This window comes from Nymphaea colorata, chromosome 1 (assembly GCF_008831285.2).
Source record: "Nymphaea colorata isolate Beijing-Zhang1983 chromosome 1, ASM883128v2, whole genome shotgun sequence".
Taxonomy (NCBI): domain Eukaryota; kingdom Viridiplantae; phylum Streptophyta; class Magnoliopsida; order Nymphaeales; family Nymphaeaceae; genus Nymphaea; species Nymphaea colorata.
In genome coordinates this window covers 39740959-39764255 of record NC_045138.2, presented here as the reverse complement: position 1 = coordinate 39764255, position 23297 = coordinate 39740959, and the positions used below count along the sequence as shown (strand labels likewise).

Genomic DNA, 23297 nt, shown 5'->3' with positions numbered 1-23297 from the left:
ATGTATGTGTGCTGTGCACGCTGCCATCACCGGATGCTTATTCATCTATACGAGCACTCACATATTGGTAATAATGATAAGGTGCTCCAGCCTCCAAATGTACTTTCATTTATTTGCATTTAACCCCACAATTAAATGGGGAAGGAGAAAAAAATGTCACGCAAATTTCCATTGTGCATGAATTATTTAAAATAGAAAAGTTTCCGATACAGAAATTTCTTAACTAGGAAGGTCTCCCTCTCCCTCTTTCTCTCAGACGACATACCAAGGATATTTAATTTTCTAGAAAAATTGATTGGTAAGATGAACTCATGCAAGTCTTCCTCTTCTGAAGACATTTACTATTAAAGCACTAAAAAGTACTCAAGTTTCTGACTTTCTAAAAATTGCTTAATAGAATTTTTAATTCACCTCTAGTTCCCAATATACAATAAGGATCATATAATTTAAACATTATATAAATTACTAATAAAAAGCATGAAAATAGACCAGAAAAACAAAGATTACAATTTTGCCTTGTCTCCTACCCGTACTGCTAAGTTCAGCGCTCTTCCAGGCATGTCTATGTGACATAGCCGGATATGTTCAACTGCTCAGGGCAGCCAAAATGCAATGATAAGGAAAACCTGATATCTGAACTTGAAGACCATGTTGGCAAATGTACTGCTGCTGCTTTACAGGGTTGGATTCCCAGCCTTTCTGGGATCATCAACTACTATACTGGGGGCTTTGATTTTGAAAGACGAAATTTCTGACCATGCAGCAAAGTTTTTTTTTTTTTCCCTTGTGAACATTTTTTTTTTCTTTTTTGGAAGAAATGCTTGCCAGACTTGAAATCCTTCTGTAGGTGTTTGCATGTTCCAGGTAAGTTTTAATGCTTAATAGCAATAATTTCCTACCACCATTTCTAACGCGATATTATTCTTATGCACATTCTTAGTGTTTCATGTGTGAATCTAAGGCATCAAAACCTGCAGCAACTCTTCAAGTCTAGGGGAAACAATCATATGATGATTGACATTGACGTTCAGGCAAGAGCTCCTGTCCTATGATTCCTATTGAACCTAGTTTCTGCAGTTTCCTGCAGATGTTGGATAGCCTGTGAAGCAAGAGCTTGAGAGGACACTCCCTCCTCTTGTTCTGTTTTTTCTCAGAGCTCCCATTTTTTTTTCCTGATGTCCAGCCCGAGGAGCTTTTGTGGTTTGTAAACAGCAAAGTCCCAGTTAGAGATTTACACACCAGTGGATATTTTTGTTTTTGTCAAAACCAGTTCATCTACAAGCTATATATGATAGTTTTAAAAGGAAATAGCACGTACAGACACGCCCCGTCATCTTGTTCACATTTCATGATCCATCATGTTGGCATGGTAGATAATGCTACAGTGAAAGCCATGAAACGATTCTCTGTAAGTTTTCCATCTATGAACTAACTCCCTTCTGGTACTCTGCTTCACAGAATTCCCCACCGAGATCATCGCAGGCCTCATCTGGAAACACCCTGGACCACGTAAACAAACGTGAGTGAAGGTTTACCATCTCTGTGGACTTGGATAAGCAGAGGAAAGTCGAGAGAATGCAACTGCTTACGTCTTGGGCTCATTGTACTCCAAGTATTCTCGGTCAACTTCCTCAGTGGCATTTTGGCCTGCTCTGCTGCTGACCATCTCTGCTGTGGGCTTCACCTCTGGATACATGACTGCATCACATGCTTCTCCTCCTACCACATCACATGCTTCTGCTGGAAAGACGCTACAAAAGGTCCCAGACAAATATAAAATCTCCAACGCAGCGATTGCAAGAGGAACATGACAAAGGAACTGAGCCTAGTCAAAAAATTGGGGTTTTCCCCCAGTTGCTGCTGTATATAATTAAGTATATGCCATAACAAAAACAGTAGAAACAAGAGAAAGAACATGAGAGCTCACGAGGTCGCAGAGCTATAGTCGGCTGTGACAGATTCAGCAGCAGAGGTGACTCGTGGGCGCAGTAGAATCGAGTTCTTCCTTGGCTTGGCGGTCGTCCATGACAGAGGGTTCTTGTTTCTTGGGATAGAAATGGGCGTGCAAAGACTCAGAGCAGCCTGCATTTTGGTTACAGTTTTTGGCTTTGCTGCGAGATCAGGAAATCAAAGAGTTCTTCAGTTCCTTTTGCTGCTGAAATAGAAATGGCTGTGCAGGAGATATATAAATCCATGACGCGACTTGGATGAGGTTGCCGTTTAGGTGAAGCCACATGGTAAGGTTTGTCTTGTGTGGATAAGATATCTCACGGGGGACCCATGAACGTTGTGATTGAGAAAGACCCATCCAAGTTTAACCAAGAACTTGTCTTCTTTGAGTTGCCATAACTGGTTTCTGTAACGCTAGATAAGTCACGACAGCAGAGATTCATTGGTGCTACCAAACAACTTGAAACTTTTGGCTGGTGGGAACTATACTTTCAAAATTTTAATAGGAGCCCAAAAATATAATTTTTAAAATGTTTTAGATGTTTAAACTAAAATTTTTAAAATTTACAAATAAAAAAATTATTTTCTAGAAGTTTGAGTGGAGGCCATGTCCTTTGCCAGACCCACCTTGCCTCCACCCTTATTTGGCCTGATCTCAACCGATTATGTCCATGCACCCTCCAAATATCACCTGGATAGGCATGGTTGGGAACAGGGGCAGAGCTAAAAAATTTTTTGTTAATACTTTTCGAAGTCTTTTCTGGGGCTAAAAATATGTGCAAAATTTTTAAAGCGACCAAATGAAAATTTTTAGTCTGAGAACCCAGTCTAGACAGGGGAGTTAGATGTATGAGAACGAACGAGTTTCAGACAAAATTGAATACGGGGAGAATCTCACAGATCATGATCTTCTGAATTAAAATTATTATTACATGGTCTGATAATAGATTCAGGAGCAACAGTTCCTTGTACAAAATGAAAATCCAGCTCAACATGCTTCACCTGGAGCGATATGCTGGTTTAGTTATTTGCCTGTAAGCCGGAAAAAATAATGCATAATGGTAAAGTTCGTTTGGATAGGTAAATGCCAATGTCTTGAACAAGAAAGGTAAGCTACATAAGCTCCGCAGTTGCACAAAAAGAAGCTTGGTATTCAGTTTGGGAAGATGAATGAACAAACAACGCGTTGTTTTCGAACACAAAAAAATGCAATTGGGACCTAGAAATCTGCAATGACGATTGCTGTTAAATTCTCCTTCCTTGTCTATTTAATATGTTTTTCTGTGCCTCCAAATTGTGCTTGTATCATTTTATGGAGCTCCAAAAATTCGCCAAAAAAATCGTGCTTGCCTCTCAATAAGTAGATCCATGAATATCTCGTGCAATGAGCTACAAACAACACATAGTAACAAAATCCTAGAGAGGACTTGATAGGGGCTGGTCCCCATAAATCACAACGAATTTTTTAAAACATTTGAAAAGTTTCATTATTTATTTGTAAGCAACTAGATTTGCCCAGTTGGCAACTTGAACAAGTAGAAAAAGCAGTGTCATTAGGTTTTAAATTAATCAATGACCTTGTTCTTAGAAAGAAATTTAATAACACGAGTGTAACAACGGCCTAGTCGGTTATGCCAAACATGAGATGTGGCTATATGAAATCGTGTGGAGAATAGGATGCATTTGGTTGGTTGGACAACTGAAGCTTAAAGAGATCTTCTCGTCTATTCCCTACCAACTGTGTTCTTAATAAAGAGGAATCGGCAGTAAACTCAAAGGTGATTGCACGTCACTTGCAAGATTAACGAAAGTTTTTTTTTTCCTTTTTTTTTTTGGTAATTTCAGGTACCACCAAAACATTCTTAAGAGGTAAAATATTTTTTCCAACTAGAAAGTTTGATAGAACCAACAGAGTAATTGGAAGTTGCTCATTACTCCACCATCACCTTGGCACTAAGGATGTGCATCTATCATGCTCTGCTTCCATTATGCCCTGATGTAAAACGTTTGGGTACTTATCTCTTGCTTCACAAAAATAGTCCTTTTGTTTAGACTGAGGAGAGACCACATGTCCAATCCTAGACCTCCTTTCCTTAGATAAAGAGTTTGTTTAAGCTTCAGCCTTTATAGGCATGGGGTCTACATGTCAAGTAAAGTTAGCAAGGTGTGAAACCTGTGCAACCGTAAGCAAGGTAGGTACAACAATCCATGTAGGTCTTGATTCATATTGATGCTCTGTCATTTCAGACTATTTATGTATCAGTGGTGGCAAAAGTTCAAACTTCAAAGTCGGCTCAATCTGGATACAAAATCTTGACACTTTTTCTAATCAAACATAACTAATTGGAGGCGCTTATAGAGAAAAACCTTTATAGTGGTTGGTTAATCCTCAACTGCTCTTCACTATTTTGAAATTTACTAGTTTGCCCAAAATCTGAACCTTTCCAATGAAATATGTTGGCAGATGGGCTCCCAACCTATATTTTTTGACAGAAAGCTTTTTTACTTTATACATTAAGAGAAGGATATAGTAAAGACCGCCAGTACTCTTCCATCGAGGATTTCAACACAAGTCGAGTTTACAATAAAAAAATATGAACAATAATGATCCATCTGTGAAGAAAATACAGGTGGGAGAACCGACAACAGGACAAGGCTACAGGCGAAGAGAAAGTATACAGACTGAAAACGCAAACCATAGTAACTGAACGGGTGGTGGTAGGGCCCGATCACAAACTTCACGACTGTACCCATGAAAATAGGCTCAAGGCTTCCGTAGTGGATAAATCTATGAGGACCACCTTAGTTGGACATATATAATTGACGTATTAAAAACAACTCCTGTTTTTTCCAGATAAGTAAACCAAGGGCAACTGCTAGTAAAGTAATGATCGAGACGCTCACCTCATCCTGGAATGAACTGGCACAGACCCTTAATCTTACAGAATAAATCTGCACTATTCGGCGCCCTCAAGTCATCTGTTCATATCAGATAAAAGAATGAAAAGCTCTTCATCGTTGATGGTTCCTGCATCCATACCTAACTGAAGAGGGGTCTTTCCATCTCCATCAACAGCCAAAGTATCGGCACCTCTGTAGCATTATCAAGTGTCACAAAACTAAGATTCATTGGGTAGAAAGGATCAATGAATGTGAATAAAAATGAGAAAAGGGAAAAAACTGATATAATACCTAGAAACAAGCAACTTTGCAGTTGCATTATGGCCTTCAAAAATGCTATGGTGAAGAGGTGTTCGGCATTTAGCATCAGAAGCATTTATTTTAGCACCATATTGCAGGAGAAGCTCTATCATGCCAATATCTGCAGTATGGCATGCCAAGTGGAGGAGGGAGCAGCCTTCAAGATCTTCATCCAGCTCACCACTGTTCTCATTTGTACCCATCGAGCTCAGATTGCTTATGGACGGTGCCCACTCAGAGTGAGAGCAAGAGGTTCCCCAGGTTGTCTGTCTTGACAAGGACTCTACTGCCAGTGACTTATTAGCAGCATCCAATTCTATGTGTGGAGTTTCACAATCATGCGGTAAATTATGTTGGTCATGCAAAAGCATAACATTTGCTAGAGTCAGGACTGGACTAATTGATCCCTTCCCATATACAACATTTACATTAGCATTTGAATCCACGATGAGGCGATACACAGCTTGCTTGTTGTTGGCACGAACACTGTCCCACATCTGTTGAGCTACAGATACAAGGTTCTGACTTGAGTTCGGACTTTGAACAAAAAGCTTTTCTGCGTACTGAAATAATTTTTACTCTCAGTCTTAACAAGAATCATGAAATATACTTTCTGGCAAGAAAGATTACTTGTGTTTAATGTAATTAAGAACGAAATAAAATCACATATTCATTTTTAGAGAAGAGCAATCTTAAAATCTCAGTTTTTTCATACTGTCAAAGTGTCAATGTACACCTTTCCAGAAAAAAATCCTACTTTCTATACCAAGCATACAGTGGTTCAAGTTCCATGATTAAAGCACATCTAGGATGACATTCTTTGTATCAAGTATCAACCAACATGTTTCAATTGCATAAGGAGTTTACAATTTTACAGTACATTTAGGCTTCCCAGACTCTTAGTTAGTCCAATATCCATCTCAGGCACTCTGTGAGCTAAACAGATGATAAGGGTCAGTTAGGAACTATAATGACAAAGAAATTAAAATGTTACAATTAAGGAGACTAATTTCATTAGTTAAAGGGAAAAAATACAACTTTTCAGGTGCAGGTGCTGCAAGGGTGTATATATATATAAATATAAAAATATTATATACATATATAGGTTCAAGCAGTCCTATTTTAGGACTGGCCTTTTCACCCCTCTTTCCTCTCTGAGTCACCTTTTCTCTCTTCCCACTTTTTTTTCTTTTTTCTCTTCACAACCATTCTCCCCAGTGAATATGCCATGCATATACTCGTGCAGCCTTGGATGTTACCACAATTAACAAAGAGAAAGTAAGCCAACTTGTGCAATTTATTCAATAAACTGAGAAATCTGGCTGCAGTTACCTTCGATTGAATGTACTTTTCCTTAAATGAAATTGGATCGCCAGGAGCAGGTTTGCTCATCAGGATTGGGTGGTGGTTCTCCTCAGATTCACTAGAGCTGAAAGACAAGGAAAAAATAAGTTTCCACAAGTTGACATTAGGACACGTGATACAGAAAAAAGAGAAATGACTTTCAAATTATCATTATACCTCGTGTCAGCATCATCTGAACTCAATTTATTTGTGAAATACAACTGCTTCTCCCAAATTGAGTTAGCATATGTATTACCAAGTGACTGGAATAAATTGATTACGGAGGACTCCCATACCCTGACATCAAGTGTCAGAGACCTAACCTGAAAATGTGTATGGAACATCAATAACAGCCAAAGCATCTATAAGAAATATATAGCAGAAGATGACTACACAGCTATTCACACAGCAATTCCCAGCCAAGATTGAGAAGATGGCCTATTCCAACAGGAGATGACCAACACAACTATACCGCACAGTCACAGAAACACATTGACATATAAAGTACAAAACGTTGGCCATGTCTTTTCTGAATTTTTCATAAAATTTCCCAAGCTAAAAGAGACAAACTATGTCACCTAGGTGTGGGGTGCCGGTGCGGCACATCCCAAAAAATGCGGCGGTGCGGCAAGAATATTTATTTGTTATTGTTAATATATATATATATATATATATATACACACACACAAATTAAGAAATTTAGAGTATACACTATAGTCTATACACTCTACACTACACACTTTATAAATTATATATGAATATTATATATTACATACTTATAAGTTATAATGTACTGTGTATATGAATGTAACATATTAAGCATTAACATGCTTACAAAGTACAAACGTTAAACAAGTAAACAAAAAACAACAGAACACAAAAATGGAAAAAAAAATGTTAAACCCTCCTTTTAACGTTAAAATTTTTTAAAATAAAAAAATATCAAAAAAGGGCAAAAATAGGCTTGACGAGGTTTGACCGCACCCGACTTGCATTTGATGCGAGTCGGGGGTGCGTCCAAAATGGACAAAAATGATCGGGCACGGTCAGCCGCACCCAACTCTTGTTGACCCGAGTCGAGTGCGAATCCGAGCCGCACCCGAGTCGTGTCGACATGGGTGTGGCAGTTAAATTGCAGCGTCCAGGTGACTTAGGAGACAAACTGTAAAGTATCTCACTCTCTCCCTTATACAACATCTTGAGATAGCATTAAGGGCACTGTCCGTCGCACAGAAACTAACATTCATATATTGATGATGGGGGGATTGGTAAGTAATGATTGTTAAGTTAAAAAAACATGTTTCGGAATGACCCTGTTCTTTCCTTCATGCAAGGAATTGGATATAACCCCAATTTCCTAATCAAGTTTCCTATTTGCAGGAAATTTTCTTACACCTATTTGCTTCATACGAGCCTCCAGCCAGCCAGTGTGCCTGCCACAACCAAGATTACCTTTGAAGGAAATAAACATTGTAATGAACCAAGCCTCTGAAAGGACATTATCCATGTTTGCTTTTTTGCTTCCTCATGTTTCTTTGAAGGAAATAAACATTGTAATGAACCAAGCCTCTGAAAGGACATTATCCATGTTTGCTTTTTTGCTTCCTCATGTTTTTGCAAGCTGAAGCAATCAGCTGGGATGGTTTTTAATCATGGCATGTGCACGACTATATTCCAGTAAATGGCTCAATTACTTGTATGCACACATAAATAAGTGCTCCTACTAGAAAGACTTGAAATTGATCCACTAGTAAAATACATATTTTTGCAGAAAGTAAGCACAAGTGCACATATGCATGCAAATGATGGAAGAGGATGTTGATGCTTTTTCTCATGCTTTCCTCTCGAAACATTAACTGATGCAGCATAAATGTGAGAACCTGGGATAAAGAGGTCCGGGAAACTTAACCATCAGCCCATCGCAGTATAATACTCAAAACAAATTTTCATTTGCCAATTACTTGTTTATGAGGGGAAACAATAGGTTGAGTAACTACTCCTGAACATAACTATGAATGTACCTTTGATATATGTACACCAAGATTACGGTGGACACCAGAGCATTCAATGCAAAGAAGAATGCCAAGGTTCAAAGAGGCCCAATCTGGCTCAGGAGCCCCACAATCTGCACATTTGTCATTGCCATCAACTCTCCTCAGCACTTCAATGGGCTTCTCGCGTTTCATGCTGGACCTGTGCTGCTGTATGCTTCTAGTAGAATGTTCATGATTTCCTGTAATCAAGTTCTTGTCTGAAGTACATTCCCCCAAAGCTGCATCATCAGCATCAGAAGGGATTTCTAAAGAACTGCTTTCACTAGCAGTATGATGATGACCACTTCCCATTGGGCTAGAAGGCAGTCCCTGGAAAGCTAATAAATCAAAGAAGGAAGAAAGAAGAGGAATTGACACATGTATAGTTTGAAGTTGAAAAAGAGTTATTTGCACAAAAATTTTGTGGACAACCTACCAACTCAGGCGATTGGAAACTAAGCAATGATGCAATTACTCCAGTTATCTTTTCAATCCAATCCATTTGATCCAGTGCGCTCTCTGCCTGCAGAAAAAAAATGGAAATATCAAAGACAGAAATGGTCAAATTTCAGAATCTTGATGCAGAAGTCCAATGCTTGAAGATTGCTAAAAAGATCAATAACACACTGATCAGCACCACAAATCAATCGATCATAATGATACAAACTATTACCTGCAATGTGTAGTTCTTTGATGGAGAAATAATCCTAAAGCAAAAGCGAAGATCTGATTGTTCTGCATCAACCTTAATTGTGGACGTGAGCAGATTAACTGTATGATGTGGAACAGACTTCTCATCATGCACACCACCATGGTAATGGGAAGAAAGCCATCTGCCCAGCAACCCAGAACCATGTTCAGAGGAACTATAAGAATTTTGGCTTCCACCTCCCTAAACAAATAATGGAGTGTTGGGGAAAAAAAAGAAAAACTTGAGTAAACAAAAGTAAGAACCAAATGCCTGAAATCTTCTATCATATTTTATGGTAAACAACTCACAGATGGCCTTCCAGATTGTGTGCGATAATAATATAACATTCCTCGGCTATCAAGAACAAAGAATCTTCTCTTCCAATCACCCCTCAGGTTTGATGAACGTTTTGAAAGATATCCTTGCCGGATAGTTTGAACCTGAGTCACAAAATACAATCATAATGGAACAAAAACAAAATTTTCAGAATTCATTAGAAGGAAACATATAGAAGAATGACAAGTGAAAAAATTTCCTGAACACAGAATGCACAACAGCTATCAATTAGGAAAATGGAAAAATGTTCATGCCAAATAAATTCAACTTCAGAAGCCACCTTTCCCTTTATGGCTGATTGCATAACTGCCTCTATCATCTTATGTGAACTCCTGCCAATGGTCTGTATTCCATCCCTTGTAGGTGAACCATGAGAGCCACTAGAAGGCCACCTACTTTCACGATCTATTTGTCTTCTGTATTCCTGCATTCTCTCAGCAAGAGCAGCCTGGTCATAGTTGGATTTTTCTCTTGACTGCTGTCCATAAGTCAACACCTACAGATGTTTTAAATAAAGAAACAGCTGAACACTTAGTGACAAGTGAAAAAAGTACAGTCAGGAAAATGCATACATAAAGACATTTTACAAAATACCTTTCACATCAGTCTCAGACAAATTACAGAAATAGTTGTGTATTTTTATTTGCCAAGTGTAAATATCTACTTAGATACGTGTCATTTTCATGTTGTAGATGATTGGTTGTACCACTGTCTTCCAGGTTCCACCTCATAAAACTTTCTTACTCTCATCCTTCAAATGATTCAGCTAAACCTTGGTTGCCCAGGGCATTCAAATTGCTGACAGTTTGTTAACTTTGGCTTCCATACCAAAATGACTATGACTTCTCCTTTCAATTCACTATGCTATTTTAGGATGCTCAAATCTCTAACAGTCCTAAGAATCAAAGTTCAGGACAGGGCGATTGGTAAATGTTATGTTGTATAGATGATGTCATTGACAAGATACTTGGAGCCACTTAAATTAAGTAGTCTAAACTGCAATTTGATAAAACAACATTCATCAAAACAATTACCATTCCTCACATGAAATTTTTCCAAGGCTTTGACATTTGATCTTAGCCAAAGGCCAGAAAAGTTCTTCTCCATAAAAATTTGGCACAAAAAATACAGTTCAGCAAATGTTTCTGAGATGCTTCAGTCTATGAGAATGTCCAGAGATAACTGCAAGATCAAAAAGTGCCAACCTGATGGATATAAGGCTCCATTTGGTGCAGCAACTCGTAACCCTGCAAACAAATATAAATAATGAGGAACTCAATGCTTCACTTAAGCTACCATATGTTCATAAAAATAGGTTGACTGACACACTTGCTTAAAATAGCGAAGATGAGCTTCCATTGTTAAACTAACAGCCTCCAAGAACTCAAACCTTTTCTTTGATTCCACATTTGATAACACAGTGACCTGTAAAGAAGGCATGTTAAACTCAAGAAGGAGACACACTAAGCAGTAACTTCAACACTTGTTCTTCCCAGTCGCTGTTTAATAGTAATAACTTGTGACTGGTGCATGTGTGTATATGTGCTGCCTGAATGTCGGTGTCTGATAAACAAAATACTGTACAAATCATATATACCAGATTGAAGCGGGCCTGTTCAAAAGAAGCTCTTGCACTGTGAAGTTCCTGGAATACATCTACACCCAAATCAGAACTTATACTAAGACAGGCATAAGTTGCTAGAAATTTGAAGGTTAACATAGAATCAATACCTCCTCTGTAACAGCAACAATATCCATCTTGGTGCTTTTCCTAAGTGACAAAAACTTTTCTCGTGTCTGTAGCAAAAAATTGGAATTTAGGATTAATGAACCCAAAGTATAAATGACAAAGTCAACAGATGAATTGTTTTTTATAATTTATACTATCAACCTGAATAGCTGCAAAAATCTATCATCTGACAACCTAGACTCTTTACCAACTGACACTATAAGTATGTAACATAAATACTGAAAAATTAGCAGACAACTACATCCTTCATCATCACATTGAAGTACAGAAAACACGTCTAATTCCATAGCACCCCCAAATAAACTCAGAAACTTCATTTACATAAGAAAACATATACGTGCCCATTGCGTATAATCATCCTAACGGTCCCACCCACAGTGGATAATTATTGGACACTATTGCTACTTATGGGACTTATCGCTCATGACCACATCACATACTTTCAAAATAATAATAATATTAAACCATGATCTCCTTAGGACAAAGATTACTTCCAGGTGGAAACGAGCAACTTCAGTAAATTTCAGCAAATTGTGGAATTTCCAATAGAAAAATAAAGTCTTTGTAAAGTCTTTGTTTTTCGAATTTAGGACAAATGGGGATTAAACAATAACTTCCATTTTCAGCTTCTGAAAACGCTTGTATATGCCCACTAGGTTGTAGAATCTCACCAATCTTAAGGACAAAGAATAGGCCCAGAAAGTAGCAACTGTGATAAAGAAGGATAATTCTGGGCCTTTATTTGAATAAATTAGCATCTGTAGCAGAGTGCATTAACAGAAGACAAACACCATGTGAAAGCAGATTGTTCATGCAACTCAGTTCACCCCCTTTTTCCTGAATTTTCCTGCCTCCTATCAAAGGCAAACGGACTTAAGCTGCATTCAGCAAGACAGAAACATTACCATTATGAAGATGGTTTCCCTGGTTATACACATTCCAGAGTTTCAATTTTTTTTTAGTCATATCTGCTTGGTTTTCAATTAGATAATTCCATGAGGTCAAATGGGTCATGAATATGAACAAATGGAGGAAAGGGGCTTCACAGCAAGCTAGAAGCACCTGCTCAAGCCCCTGATGAGCTTTATTTCAGACACAGTTTCCTGAGTAACATAAGCAAGAAGAATATTAAGGAAAAAAGGAAAAATGCTTGAGAAAAATGGGAGATCAAGGCAAACCAAAATTCTCTTTTGAGAAAACCCAACACATGAATGGAATTCAAACTTCATTTTCTGTTGGTCAATCCAAAAAATGGAATAAAGGAATTGAAAGCATCACCAATACAAACAGGAGAAACAACATTAGAAGACGAAAATGACAACCAAAAGAACATATCACCAGACTACCCAAGGAGATACAAACAACTGCACTGTTAAAGGACGGATGACCAAGATGGCACTGTGAGTACTAGTTGTGCACCAATCTCAACCATTGGATTATGCTAGATCTACGGCTGTAACTTGTAAGTCTTCATCATAACTCAAAAGGAAACTATCAACTAATAAAGTTAAATTGTTAGTTGACTTTTTGAAAACCATCTAAGACATGTTCATTTCTGTCATAAAAAAATATTAGTTACATGGTTGAGGTTAGTGAATGCAAGTGCTCATACTTGAAAACTTTATATATATATATATGTGTACATTTCAATTTTTGGTTTTCTTACTTTTTTCTTTTTTGTATTTCATTAATTTTTTTGTACTTTTCCTTGTAAAGGGTAGTTTGCTCATAAGTCTTATCACCAAACCTGCTGTTCAACTGATCCCAACGTCTACAGTTCTAGCAATCTGGAGTCTGGACTGGCAGAATAGATGTTTCATATTTTTCTTTTCTACATAATGCATGTAGGGTCCTGAACACCTTACTACATCATGCTCTTAGTAACATCTTGAAATTTGATAGAAGTAACATTTTCATGTTTGTTTTGTGCCTTAGAACCCTCCAGATCGTAAACTTTTTGTGTTTGAGCATAATTGCTTCCTTGTAGCTCATTTGAGCACAGTGCTCTGTACTCATGCCATTGTATTAGCTTAAGGGATTGCATTTTGACAGGCACCTCACACTATACATCTGGTTAGACATAGACAGCAAAGGTAAAATCAAAGAGAATCTTCAGACTGCACCTGGTCATAAATGAGGCTTGCCTTATCAAAGCGCTTTCGTGCTTCCTGTAATGAAAGAAATATATGTATGACATGTTAACAACCCAAAAAAATCACATTTACCACTTCATCTTTGGAACATGAGCGCAAGTCTAGGGTGAGGGTGTGGGTCCACCATTATATAAGGAAATTGTAAGGGATGTAAGGAAGACTTTTGAAAAAACAAAAGCAAGAGAATGTTGTTCAAGAAGACTTTTGTTGCTAGGTTCATTTTCACCTTTAATATTTGAGAAACAATGAACTTACTTCTAGTACTTCAAGAGACACCCAAAACTTTGCATGAGAATATCCCACGAAAAATGAAACAGAAAAAAATCTGCCACATAGTTCAAGGATGTCTACACAAAGAAGACAAGAAATAAAATGGTCTCAGGTAGAATACTTACAAAATTAAGGACTCTTTATGATAGAATACAGGGAAGAAATACGTTCAAAGATCAAGGTAGTTTGTTTGTTAGTTTAAACGAGGAATGGGCACAATTATTGAGTTCAAAAGAATGCAACCAGACATATCGCTTTCTACCACAACAGGTAACTGCCAACAAGCACAGAAAAACTGCCTCTACTGGACCTGTATATCACACAATTATACAAATCAAGTTGTCAAACAATGGTAAGCCACTAATATGCTTGGTTGGCACTATATAAAAAGGGAAAACAAATTGTACATGTGCTAGAATTCCTTCTCATAAACATTTTGCCCAATTAAACAATGTCTATGAAAGTTTTGTACATAGACATTTTTTCATTGTACATGTGCTAGAATTCCTGGATCATGATACATTCCTAAGACCTGCATGAAAGAGTTGATGCCTTTTGGCTCAATGAAGTTATGGGTGATGGATTTCTCCACAAGCCTTCCTAGCAACTAAGCAAACTGCTGAAATAAGGCGCACTTGCATGCATTCATGCATATGGAGAAGACATGCACAATAAAATAATTTTCTTTTTCCATCTAGGTGCTTTGACATATTTTAATCACAACTCAGTAAGTTCATACTGTTTAAACTGTCAGTGGCCACACAGCATCATTCACAACCAGAGAAACTCAGGAGAGCAACAATACTATTTCTCTTTGTTAACAATGGTACCAACATATATTGTTTGCATTAATTATAGGAAAGGAAATTAGGAACACAGTGATGAAATTCTTTGGCTGAATTACCTTGACATCCTGCAAATTGATATTTACAAATTGCAGTAACCTATCATTAAGCATATGCTCAACCTGTCAAAACAAGAGGCTACATATCAGTATGCAAGAAACAAGAATAACAACAAAAACCAGCAAGAACAATGCTTTAGAATGCACAGAGTGCCTCCACTTGCATGTACGTAGATTTCACCAAAATCATGAGTCATTATCCAAAATAATTGAGTGCACATATACATTCACATGACATGCCTGCAGGAATAAACCATCAATCTAAGTTTTCTTAGAAATTCATGCATGTAACCAGTGTGGGCGATAACCGTACCCAGAGAATGAAAATGTTGCCATTTGGACACCACTGCCTGTTCATCAGCCAGGGGAAAATATGCTTGTCTGGGGTTTCCTTACCATGACCTTTGGGCCTAAGATGCACAAGCATGTTCCTATGCTATTGCAAAGGTGAGGCCAACCTTGCAGTGAGGTAGAAAAGAAAAGTGGTAATCTGGGGATGTTAGAGAGAAAGTGATAAACAGAAACGTGTTCTAGTGGTCCAAGAAAACAAGTGTCCTCCATTACTAAAATAAGTAAATAAAATCAATCTTGTTACCTAGATAAGCTTAAAAATGCTTTTGTACTCACATACCCAGATACCGTACATATCTTGTCACAAGAAACATACTAAACACTGGCATAAAAGCTCACTGGGAACTATAAGTAGAAGGATTAAACGATCAAGAAATTTGTCCTAATTATTTGGAAACTCATTGCATCTGTACTAGAAGCTCTTCCCAACTACAATTTAAGTGAATCTCAACTGCATGGCTTTTTCATATGTGTGAAACCATCAATACCATAAAGACACCAATAATACAAAGACATTACTTAAACTGAGTTTTTCTATGTGACTTTTAAGAAATTATGGTAGCAGTGGTAGCAGTGGATGCAAATGTTTCTGAAACTAAATTAGTCTTCATCTTCAACTACCCAAAATTTTTTAAACCTTCTATGCCAGTAGTACATTTTTTTGCACCATTTCAACACCTATAAATCTATAATCCTATATCAGTTACTAGCAACTATAGGTAGGGAAGGGCATTGTGATTGCTTTGATGATAACAGGCCCATCATGACACAAAGAAGAGCATGGAGCCTTATTGCAAGGACTTCCTTAGATTTTTCTAAAAATGGTCATGTTTGTAACTTAGTACCATATATACTAAGTAACGTGGGGGAGGCGTACCCGGCCGATACCGGTACGACACGGGTACTGGTACGGGTACGGGCCTGGGTATGGGTACGGTGCGGCGTTGACCGTACCGGGTACGATCAACGCACCAGAGACTGTATCCGTCCAAAATTGGACACGGTCAAATTTGACTGAGTTCAATTTTGTCTGTTTTTTTTTAACGTTTATTTCATTTAAACTTTTAAAAACATTTTAATGTTAAAAAAAAAAACTTAAAACGAATGTTACGAAACCCTTTCTCGTTTGTCTTACCTCTCGTCTCTCACGAGTCCGGCGACGAAGGCAGCGGCAAAACGCAGCGGCAACAGGCGACGGCAGGGGCGGCGACGACAGCGGCGACGGCAGGAGGTGACTGTCACGTTGCTTTTTTCATTTTTCTTTTCATTTTCATCGGCTCCACCCCTGCCTTCGCCGCCAGCGACAGCCGGTAGAAAACCCATCGCCTGAAAGCCTATGCGATGGGTTTTCTACTCGCCCCTTCTCTACCCGAGAGGGTTTCAAATCTCTCTCTTTGTCTGTTTTCCGTGTGATGGGTTTTCTGCTTTGACCCATGTTCTTGTTTTAATGATTCATTGATTTATAAATTGCAGACATATCCTTTCTTATTTTGATGTGATATATCATCTCTAGTATTGATGCATTTCTCATATTGTTGTGATATATCATTTCTTATTTTGATGTTGAAAAGGTTTTAACTTTTAACAGTGAATATATCAGAAACTGTTGGCACGAGAAACGGTTTTTTTCGATCTGTTAGCAAAATTTTTGTTCATTAGAGTATATGAGGTGCTTCGCTGTGTACGCTTGCTCCAATGGTGATTATCGCTTCAGTGGTTTCTTGTGCGCAGAGACGATACTTCTTGATTTTTGTTGTTTCTGCTTTCTTTTTCTTGTATGCTCTTGAAGGCATAATCTTCAAAGTATGGCAATTGGCAGCATATATGCTCATTCTTTATGTTTGGTTGTTTCTATTGGTTATGTTATTCTGTTTGAAATTTTTTGATATATATATCTGCGTGCGTACGGCCGTACCCCCGTACCCAAAATTTTTGAAAATGGTCCGTACCCGCACCCGTACCCGTACCTATGTGACATAGATATATAACTATGATATCTTCAAAAGAACATGCAACACAATCCATACCTTCAGCGCCTATCTTGAACTATGTAAGACACTCTTTAGAAAGGTTGCTACTGACCCAGTCGACATGACTCCGGTGCATGTGCAGCTTTGCTTTCCTCTTTAGAATCATAATATATATATATATATATATATATATATATATACAGTGTCACGAAAAAAAGCGAAGAAAGAGCGTTCTTTTTCAAAAAAAAAGGTAAAAAAAAAACATGTATGATTTTTTGGTCCTTTTTAAAAGCAATTTTTTTTTTCAGGTGGTGGCATCAATTGTAATTTTTAAAAATCTTAAATGGTAAATTTGTAAAAAAAAGGACTAAAATGTAAAATGTAAGACGTTAGAAACATTTCATTGATAGATGGGAAAACAACTCGATGCAATTTAGGGTTTTTGTTGTTCAAAATTGGGGAAACTCAAAACAGGAACATTTCCAACTTATGGCGACGTTCCCAACCTACCGGCAGAGCACATTGGCGGCGTCCATTGAGAGGCAGCCACAGGAAACCTCCAATGGCTGGGTACATTTTCTGGCACCCAGCAAATCTCTAGTGCTCTGTCCTTGTGCAGGTAGGATTTGCTTTGGTTTTTTCAGTAGATTTGCAGATTTGCCTTGAATTTTTTGAGGTAAGCAGTACTGAAAAGAACATGATATGTAGTTTTTTAGTTTCTGATTTTTGTCCTGCTTCTCTTAAAATGTTCTGAAAAATTACCGCTTCTCTTAACCGTCTAACATGATGGATCAGACAGTTCTAATTAGATGGTTGAGTGATCAACATTCAATTATATAATATATATATATTTATTTATTTATTTATTTATTTATTTATTTATTTATTTATATATCCTCTTTGCATCCACACCCACATCTATGTGACATAGGTCTTCAAATTCCAATCAGGATTTTACCACCGAGAACTCATGATGCAACATTTAGTCACTAAAACTATAACGAAATTAATAGATCTAGTCAATCAAACCTCATAGAATAGGTTTAACGAAAATGGTTGTATGTCTGATCAAGTAAGATCTACACCATTGAAATCACAGCTACGTGAAAATTAATAATTGTAGACATTAGATCCAACCATTTACCTGAGAACGTAGAACCTCTTTGTAGGTGCCAATTTCCCTCAATGCAATAGTAAATTTAGTCATAGCAGGGCCTAAAATGACAAGGATGTTATTCCCTTTCACTAACCACTACAACAGAGCAGCATGGTAACACAGATGAAAACTTGGTGCCAACTGCCAAATTTACAAAATGGTAGCAAGCCTGAACCATAATCACAAATATTACTATAGGAACTTCTAGTACCCATAAGTTTTTCTAAGATTTTTGTTTTTGTTGGAAAATCTCGAAAACTTTAAAAAAATCAAAAGCTTTTAAATATAAATAGAAAAAATTATGGAAATTATAAGTTTTCGACTAATTCCTTACAAATAATATTGACAAAAAATCAGATTAGTTTTAAACATTTTAAAAGAACAAAATATATACTTAAAGTACACAATAAAACGGGACTTTTTAAGAGGGGGGTGTGGGGAACATTGAAAAAGTTAAGTTTTTGAACTGACAAAGAACCAAAACAGATACTGACAAAAATTTTATATATATATATATATATATATATATATATATATAGAGAGAGAGAGAGAGAGAGAGAGAATCCACAGTCCGTACATAGAAGACCTGTGTGTAATAATTCGTAACAAGAGAAGCAGTGCAGAAAAAATTTAAGAGAAGCAAACCTCCAAAAGCAACACTAATCGGATCATTGTGGCCTCCACCAAACATCTCAAGAGCGCTTGCAAAAGCAATGTCCCCATCATATGCTTCACCAAGTCCTTCACTGATGTCAACACCAAAAACTAATCAATCATAAAGAATTCATACATGCACACACGTACACACATGCATTTATACAGTTCACTATGAAGTAGGTGTATTTATCTATAGTTATGCACACCACACAGTAACCATATACACTTTTGACCATGGGCCAAGAGGGCTTGCATCATATAATGGTATTATGCTAATAAAGGAAAAGGAGACATGCACCGCTTTCACTTAATAGGATGCAACATTCAATCCTCCATGCGATGCATATTCCTTTTCTGATTTACCATGGTTCCCCATTTTTTATGCACAAAGAAACACGTGTACAGTGTACATGTATCTAGATGCATATATATCACATAGGTATTTATATAAACAAAACAAAAAAAATCTACATACAAATCACACACACGTAGGTCCTGATGCAATTTCTTGAGCACGACAAACCATAATAAGTTAAAAGAGATAGATAAGAGTACACATACGTGTATTTGCGACATCCTTTGTAGAACTTCAGACTTCTTTCTCTCAAAGACTCTGTACTTTCTTCCAGTAACTGAATCTGATCAAATTAGTAAAGTCTATTAGACACAGATACAAGTTCAAGTTAGGAAGAGGAGAGTGACCAAAGTCAGTAAACAATTACAATTTGTAAGCTTCTATCAGACTTCGGAATATGCGAAGTGTATGAAAGCAATCCTAACATACCTTAGAGACAACAACGTACAAATAGTACCGGTAATAAACGCATGCAGAAAGCAAACATGCAGGCAGCTAAGATAAACATTTTTGTTTCGCAATGAACATCAAACATATTGTTTTTTTTTAGGATGGCCAGAAGAAAAGGGGGAAGGGAAAAGGAAAACACTGATTTTGTCATGAAAGTGATTAACCCATGCCTTGTCTGCTAGCGAACTTGGGCGGTAAGATCCAGATGTTCCCCGACCACCAGGGAGCTCGACCCTTATTAGACAAAAACTATAAGCTGCGTACATCCAAAAAATTCAGAAACCTTGACACACGAATTTCAGAAATAACGTTACCCCCTTCGCCCGTTAACTTTTCAACATTTATAACACCAGTTCCCACCTTGAATTGAAAGGCCTGTCCAGAACTAGCAAGAATTAGACAAAAACGAATACAACTGGGAGGACATAACCTATTCCCAGAACTAAGAATGAGGGACTACACTATAGATCGTCACAAGAGCAACCGCAAAAGCAGCTCCTCGGAAACAAAACGACGTAAAAAGGCAACAGTGGTAGCAGCTCTCGGAAAACAAAACGACAACAGAGAATGTTCAACCCACTCTTTCTCTGAATTCACAGGGCAATCCAATCGAAGGAAAAAAAACTTCGACATTAACGAAGGAGCAAATGACGGATCTCGTCGCCCTTTCAAAGGAAAAACAGACGCCCAAAACCACCAAAAATTACGAATCAGCAGCAACTACAAGACACAATCACGCCAAACCAGAACGATCGATCCCTAACCTGATTCCGAAACATCGGGGAGTCATCGAGCTTCGCGAAATGCGTCATGATGATGACACAATCGTCTCTTCTCCCCGCACTGGACCCCTATCAACGTCACGCTGCCAACGCGATCCCGCCTTCTTCCCCCCCTACACCGTGCATCGACTCATCTCTCGAATAACCGAAGACAACCTGAGTCCTCAAAGCGCTAAATTTCCAGAAGATCGCGGGAGAAAACCACGTGTACCGACTCCCAAGAAACGCGCCTCAGTTCCAGAATCTCGTCCAGTCGGAGCTCCCTTGGCTCCTCCGGCGATCGAGTAAGCATCGAGCGGACAAGAGAAGAAGGAGAAAGAGAAACGCACATCCAATTCCCGCCGGCAAGGTAACGCTGGTCGCCGGAAAAGAAACTGGCAGTCAAAACGTAGGCACGCTCGTTTTGGCTTTTGCCTCTCTCTGTCTCGACTAACGAGCCAAGCATCCGAGGCAAGGAGAGAAAGAAAGAGAGGGAGAGGGAAGGCTCCCGCCTCGATCCCTTTTCTGACGGAAGATCATGAGGCCGACCGGCCGGCCGGCGAGCAACCGCTCTTTTTCAGTGGAAGTGGGTCCCGCACCTGAGTGCACCCAGGCTCCAAATCCCTTCTCTGGCGCAACTGAAGCGACTGTGACCAATCAATCCCTTCTGGCTTCCTCCCCTTGGGACCCACGGTCATTCTCTCTCTCTCTCTCTAACGGCGTTGGCTGCCGTCGACAGCGCGTGCGGTTGCTCCCTCCTGAAGTGAAGCGCGCGTACGTTAGCCTTTGGTTTCCCGCCATAACCGATTCATCCGGTGGCCGATGCAAACGGATCCGGGCATTTGGATTTCAACCCGACGGATAATGTGGAACTTAGGTCCGACTCCGGGTTGGAGTTTGGGCTTCAGTTCAGCCTTAATAAAAAAAAAAGAAAATTACAAAAATATACAACTTTAGATAAAATAGCAAAAACGCACTTAAGGCTTAAAAGCACCCAACTATCAAGCCCAAAAAGGGTTAACGAGTGGGATGCCAAGAGAGGGTACGAAAGGTTAACGTAAGAGAATGGTCCATCTTTTACTGCAGTAGCATTTGGTAAATTGTATATTGTAAAAAAATTCAAGTTCTATTTCGTCTTGCAATAATCAATCATTTTCAATTCATAACACATAACACATAGCCTCTTGTTCATCTCATTCATGTTCTTATGAGATTGGAATTAGTACAATATAATTGCGGTTATTTATATGTAACACGGGTCCGTGTTTTACCTTTTTAGAGATGGTAATTTCAGTAATTTTAAAAATAAATGTATATCGCAACTAGAGTTGATTTTATTGGTGATCTCATAAAAATCAAGCAAAATCATTTGTTTATCTTGGTCTGGTAAGACATCAACACGTTTTGAAACATCTTTGGAAGGTTTTCATGTCAAACTCTAGTGAGAGCAGCAATAAAATTTCTCCCCAATCCCAAAATCTCATTAAACCAAACAGGGATGTTCTTGTGCCATTCAAGTACATAGAGTAACATTATTTTAGTATTCCTGTTTGTGGGATAAAAGCAAAGTTTGGGAAATATTTTTTTAGTTGGCATAGGATTGACGTCCTTGAGCATGCCAACTAATTAGGCGGTTTCCAGGGTTTTAGTATAAATTAAAGATTAATTTTAAATTATTTCTTTATTTTTTTTTGCCTCGATTTTAATAGCTGGAAATTTTCTTGGTAATTCTGTTTGACTGTAAATGGATAGTTTGAAGCTAAATCGGCATTTTGTAAACAGTTGCACCGTAAGTATGGTCAGCTCAGTAATGTGGTATCTTCATGATTGTCAAGTGTGGCTCCCATAAGTATAGTGTAGCTAGTGGAAATGATATGCTTATGAGAGCCTAATCATCTATTTGATTTCTAGGCGTTAATCATTTGAAATATAAACTATAGTTGTATAACACTTTAGTTAATGGGTATACTGAAACAACTCTATAAGTTCTATCCCAAACCAAGAACCCTCCAACAATTACAATTACAATATTTAGTCTTATTAAATCACCAGTATGCATGCATATACATGAGAGGATGATCATCATCTAGTATTAGTTACATTTTTTATTTTTGTTTTTATTTTAATCATCCATTTTTTTTATATATAGACGGTTCTAACTAAATAGTTGGGTGACTCTAAATAACTAGAGTCATAATTTCAATCATCCATTTGACTTTATTGATTTAAATTGACTTGGTATATTTCGTCTGGCCCGTGAGTCCATGACCAGGGGCAGATAGAAGTGTGGGCAGATGCCCACACAGACCCACTAACATTAGTAATTTGTATGTCGACATCTAAGATTCATTTTATTCATTTACATATTCTCACCTCTTAAAAATCCTAAAACTTAAGTACTACTGTTCTCAACTGAAAAATCAATGGATCGGCCTCTGCTCACGACTCAAATAATGCGACGGGGTCGGCCTTCACTCATTTGTTATCGGGTTAGTGCTAAACTACCCCAAAAGGGGGATGGGAGCATCTTAAAATGTTTTATAAAGTAGATGACATTTTAAATTTTTCTTTTTTTTTTTCACAATCTTTGTTTACCCTTATAAAAAGAAAGTTTTATTTTTTATTTTATTTTAATGGGGACATTTTGGTTACAGCATGTCCCTATATAAGAAAAAAATAATGCACATGAGTGGCGTATATAACCTGCTTCGGGACTTTATGGGTTGGCTAGCAACACGACTCGGCGGGCTAGTGCACTTGTACTTCATTTGAAACTTGACTACGAAATCAGATCCAGAAAAAGAGATTTGTTTAAGATGATGGAATCCTGGTACGAGCCTTTTCAGCATTCAACTGTTCCCCGTTCACTCGATGATTGCATCCATTTATTATGCTTCGTTCAATTAAAACGTGCATTACGTGACCAACTTTTCTGCTCGCTTTTTTGTTTTCTGCACTTTCTCCA

General features: G+C 37.9%; 2 protein-coding genes across 3 annotated transcripts; both read right to left on the bottom strand.

Annotated features, from left to right (window-relative positions):
- Nucleotides 1-1223: 1223 nt before the first annotated feature.
- On the bottom strand, nucleotides 1224-2179 carry LOC116254950 (light-regulated protein, chloroplastic-like). Its single transcript, XM_031630629.2, has 3 exons — nucleotides 1928-2179; nucleotides 1590-1751; nucleotides 1224-1500 (listed from the first exon to the last, which is right to left on the bottom strand). The coding sequence occupies exons 1-3, from the start codon at nucleotides 2086-2088 to the stop codon at nucleotides 1422-1424; spliced, it is 402 nt and encodes a 133-aa protein (XP_031486489.1). The 5' UTR covers nucleotides 2089-2179; the 3' UTR covers nucleotides 1224-1421.
- A 2299-nt stretch (nucleotides 2180-4478) lies between these two features.
- LOC116258797 (ADP-ribosylation factor GTPase-activating protein AGD3-like) lies at nucleotides 4479-21051 on the bottom strand. 2 transcript variants are annotated; one of them, XR_004173813.2, is made up of 20 exons: nucleotides 20336-21051; nucleotides 19328-19404; nucleotides 18755-18855; nucleotides 18098-18168; nucleotides 14633-14695; nucleotides 13429-13473; nucleotides 11287-11352; nucleotides 11153-11200; nucleotides 10885-10980; nucleotides 10761-10802; nucleotides 9836-10051; nucleotides 9528-9659; nucleotides 9202-9420; nucleotides 8965-9051; nucleotides 8517-8858; nucleotides 6673-6818; nucleotides 6484-6580; nucleotides 5143-5714; nucleotides 4855-5043; nucleotides 4479-4751 (listed from the first exon to the last, which is right to left on the bottom strand). XR_004173813.2 is itself a non-coding variant. In XM_031636195.2 (19 exons), the coding sequence occupies exons 1-19, from the start codon at nucleotides 20381-20383 to the stop codon at nucleotides 4926-4928; spliced, it is 2586 nt and encodes an 861-aa protein (XP_031492055.1). In that variant the 5' UTR covers nucleotides 20384-21051; the 3' UTR covers nucleotides 4479-4925. The 2 variants fall into 2 exon arrangements, 1 of the variants encoding a protein (XP_031492055.1); XM_031636195.2 differs by having other exon boundaries at nucleotides 4479-5043.
- Nucleotides 21052-23297: the final 2246 nt, after the last annotated feature.

Bases quoted from the DNA above. Each gene is read 5' to 3' on its own strand.
- LOC116254950 (XM_031630629.2), bottom strand. From the start codon at position 2,088: ATGCAGGCTGCTCTGAGTCTTTGCACGCCCATTTCTATCCCAAGAAAC. The intron at 1,752-1,927 runs GTGAGCTCTCAT...GACCTTTTGTAG, and splicing joins GACTATAGCTCTGCGACCTC to CGTCTTTCCAGCAGAAGCAT. The intron at 1,501-1,589 runs GTAAGCAGTTGC...TACGTGGTCCAG, and splicing joins GAGTACAATGAGCCCAAGAC to GGTGTTTCCAGATGAGGCCT.
- LOC116258797 (XM_031636195.2), bottom strand. From the start codon at position 20,383: ATGACGCATTTCGCGAAGCTCGATGACTCCCCGATGTTTCGGAATCAG. The intron at 14,696-18,097 runs GTAAATGGTTGG...TTGTTTTGACAG, and splicing joins AAGAGGTTCTACGTTCTCAG to GTTGAGCATATGCTTAATGA. The intron at 10,052-10,760 runs GTTGGCACTTTT...AAACATCTGTAG, and splicing joins TGGAGCCTTATATCCATCAG to GTGTTGACTTATGGACAGCA.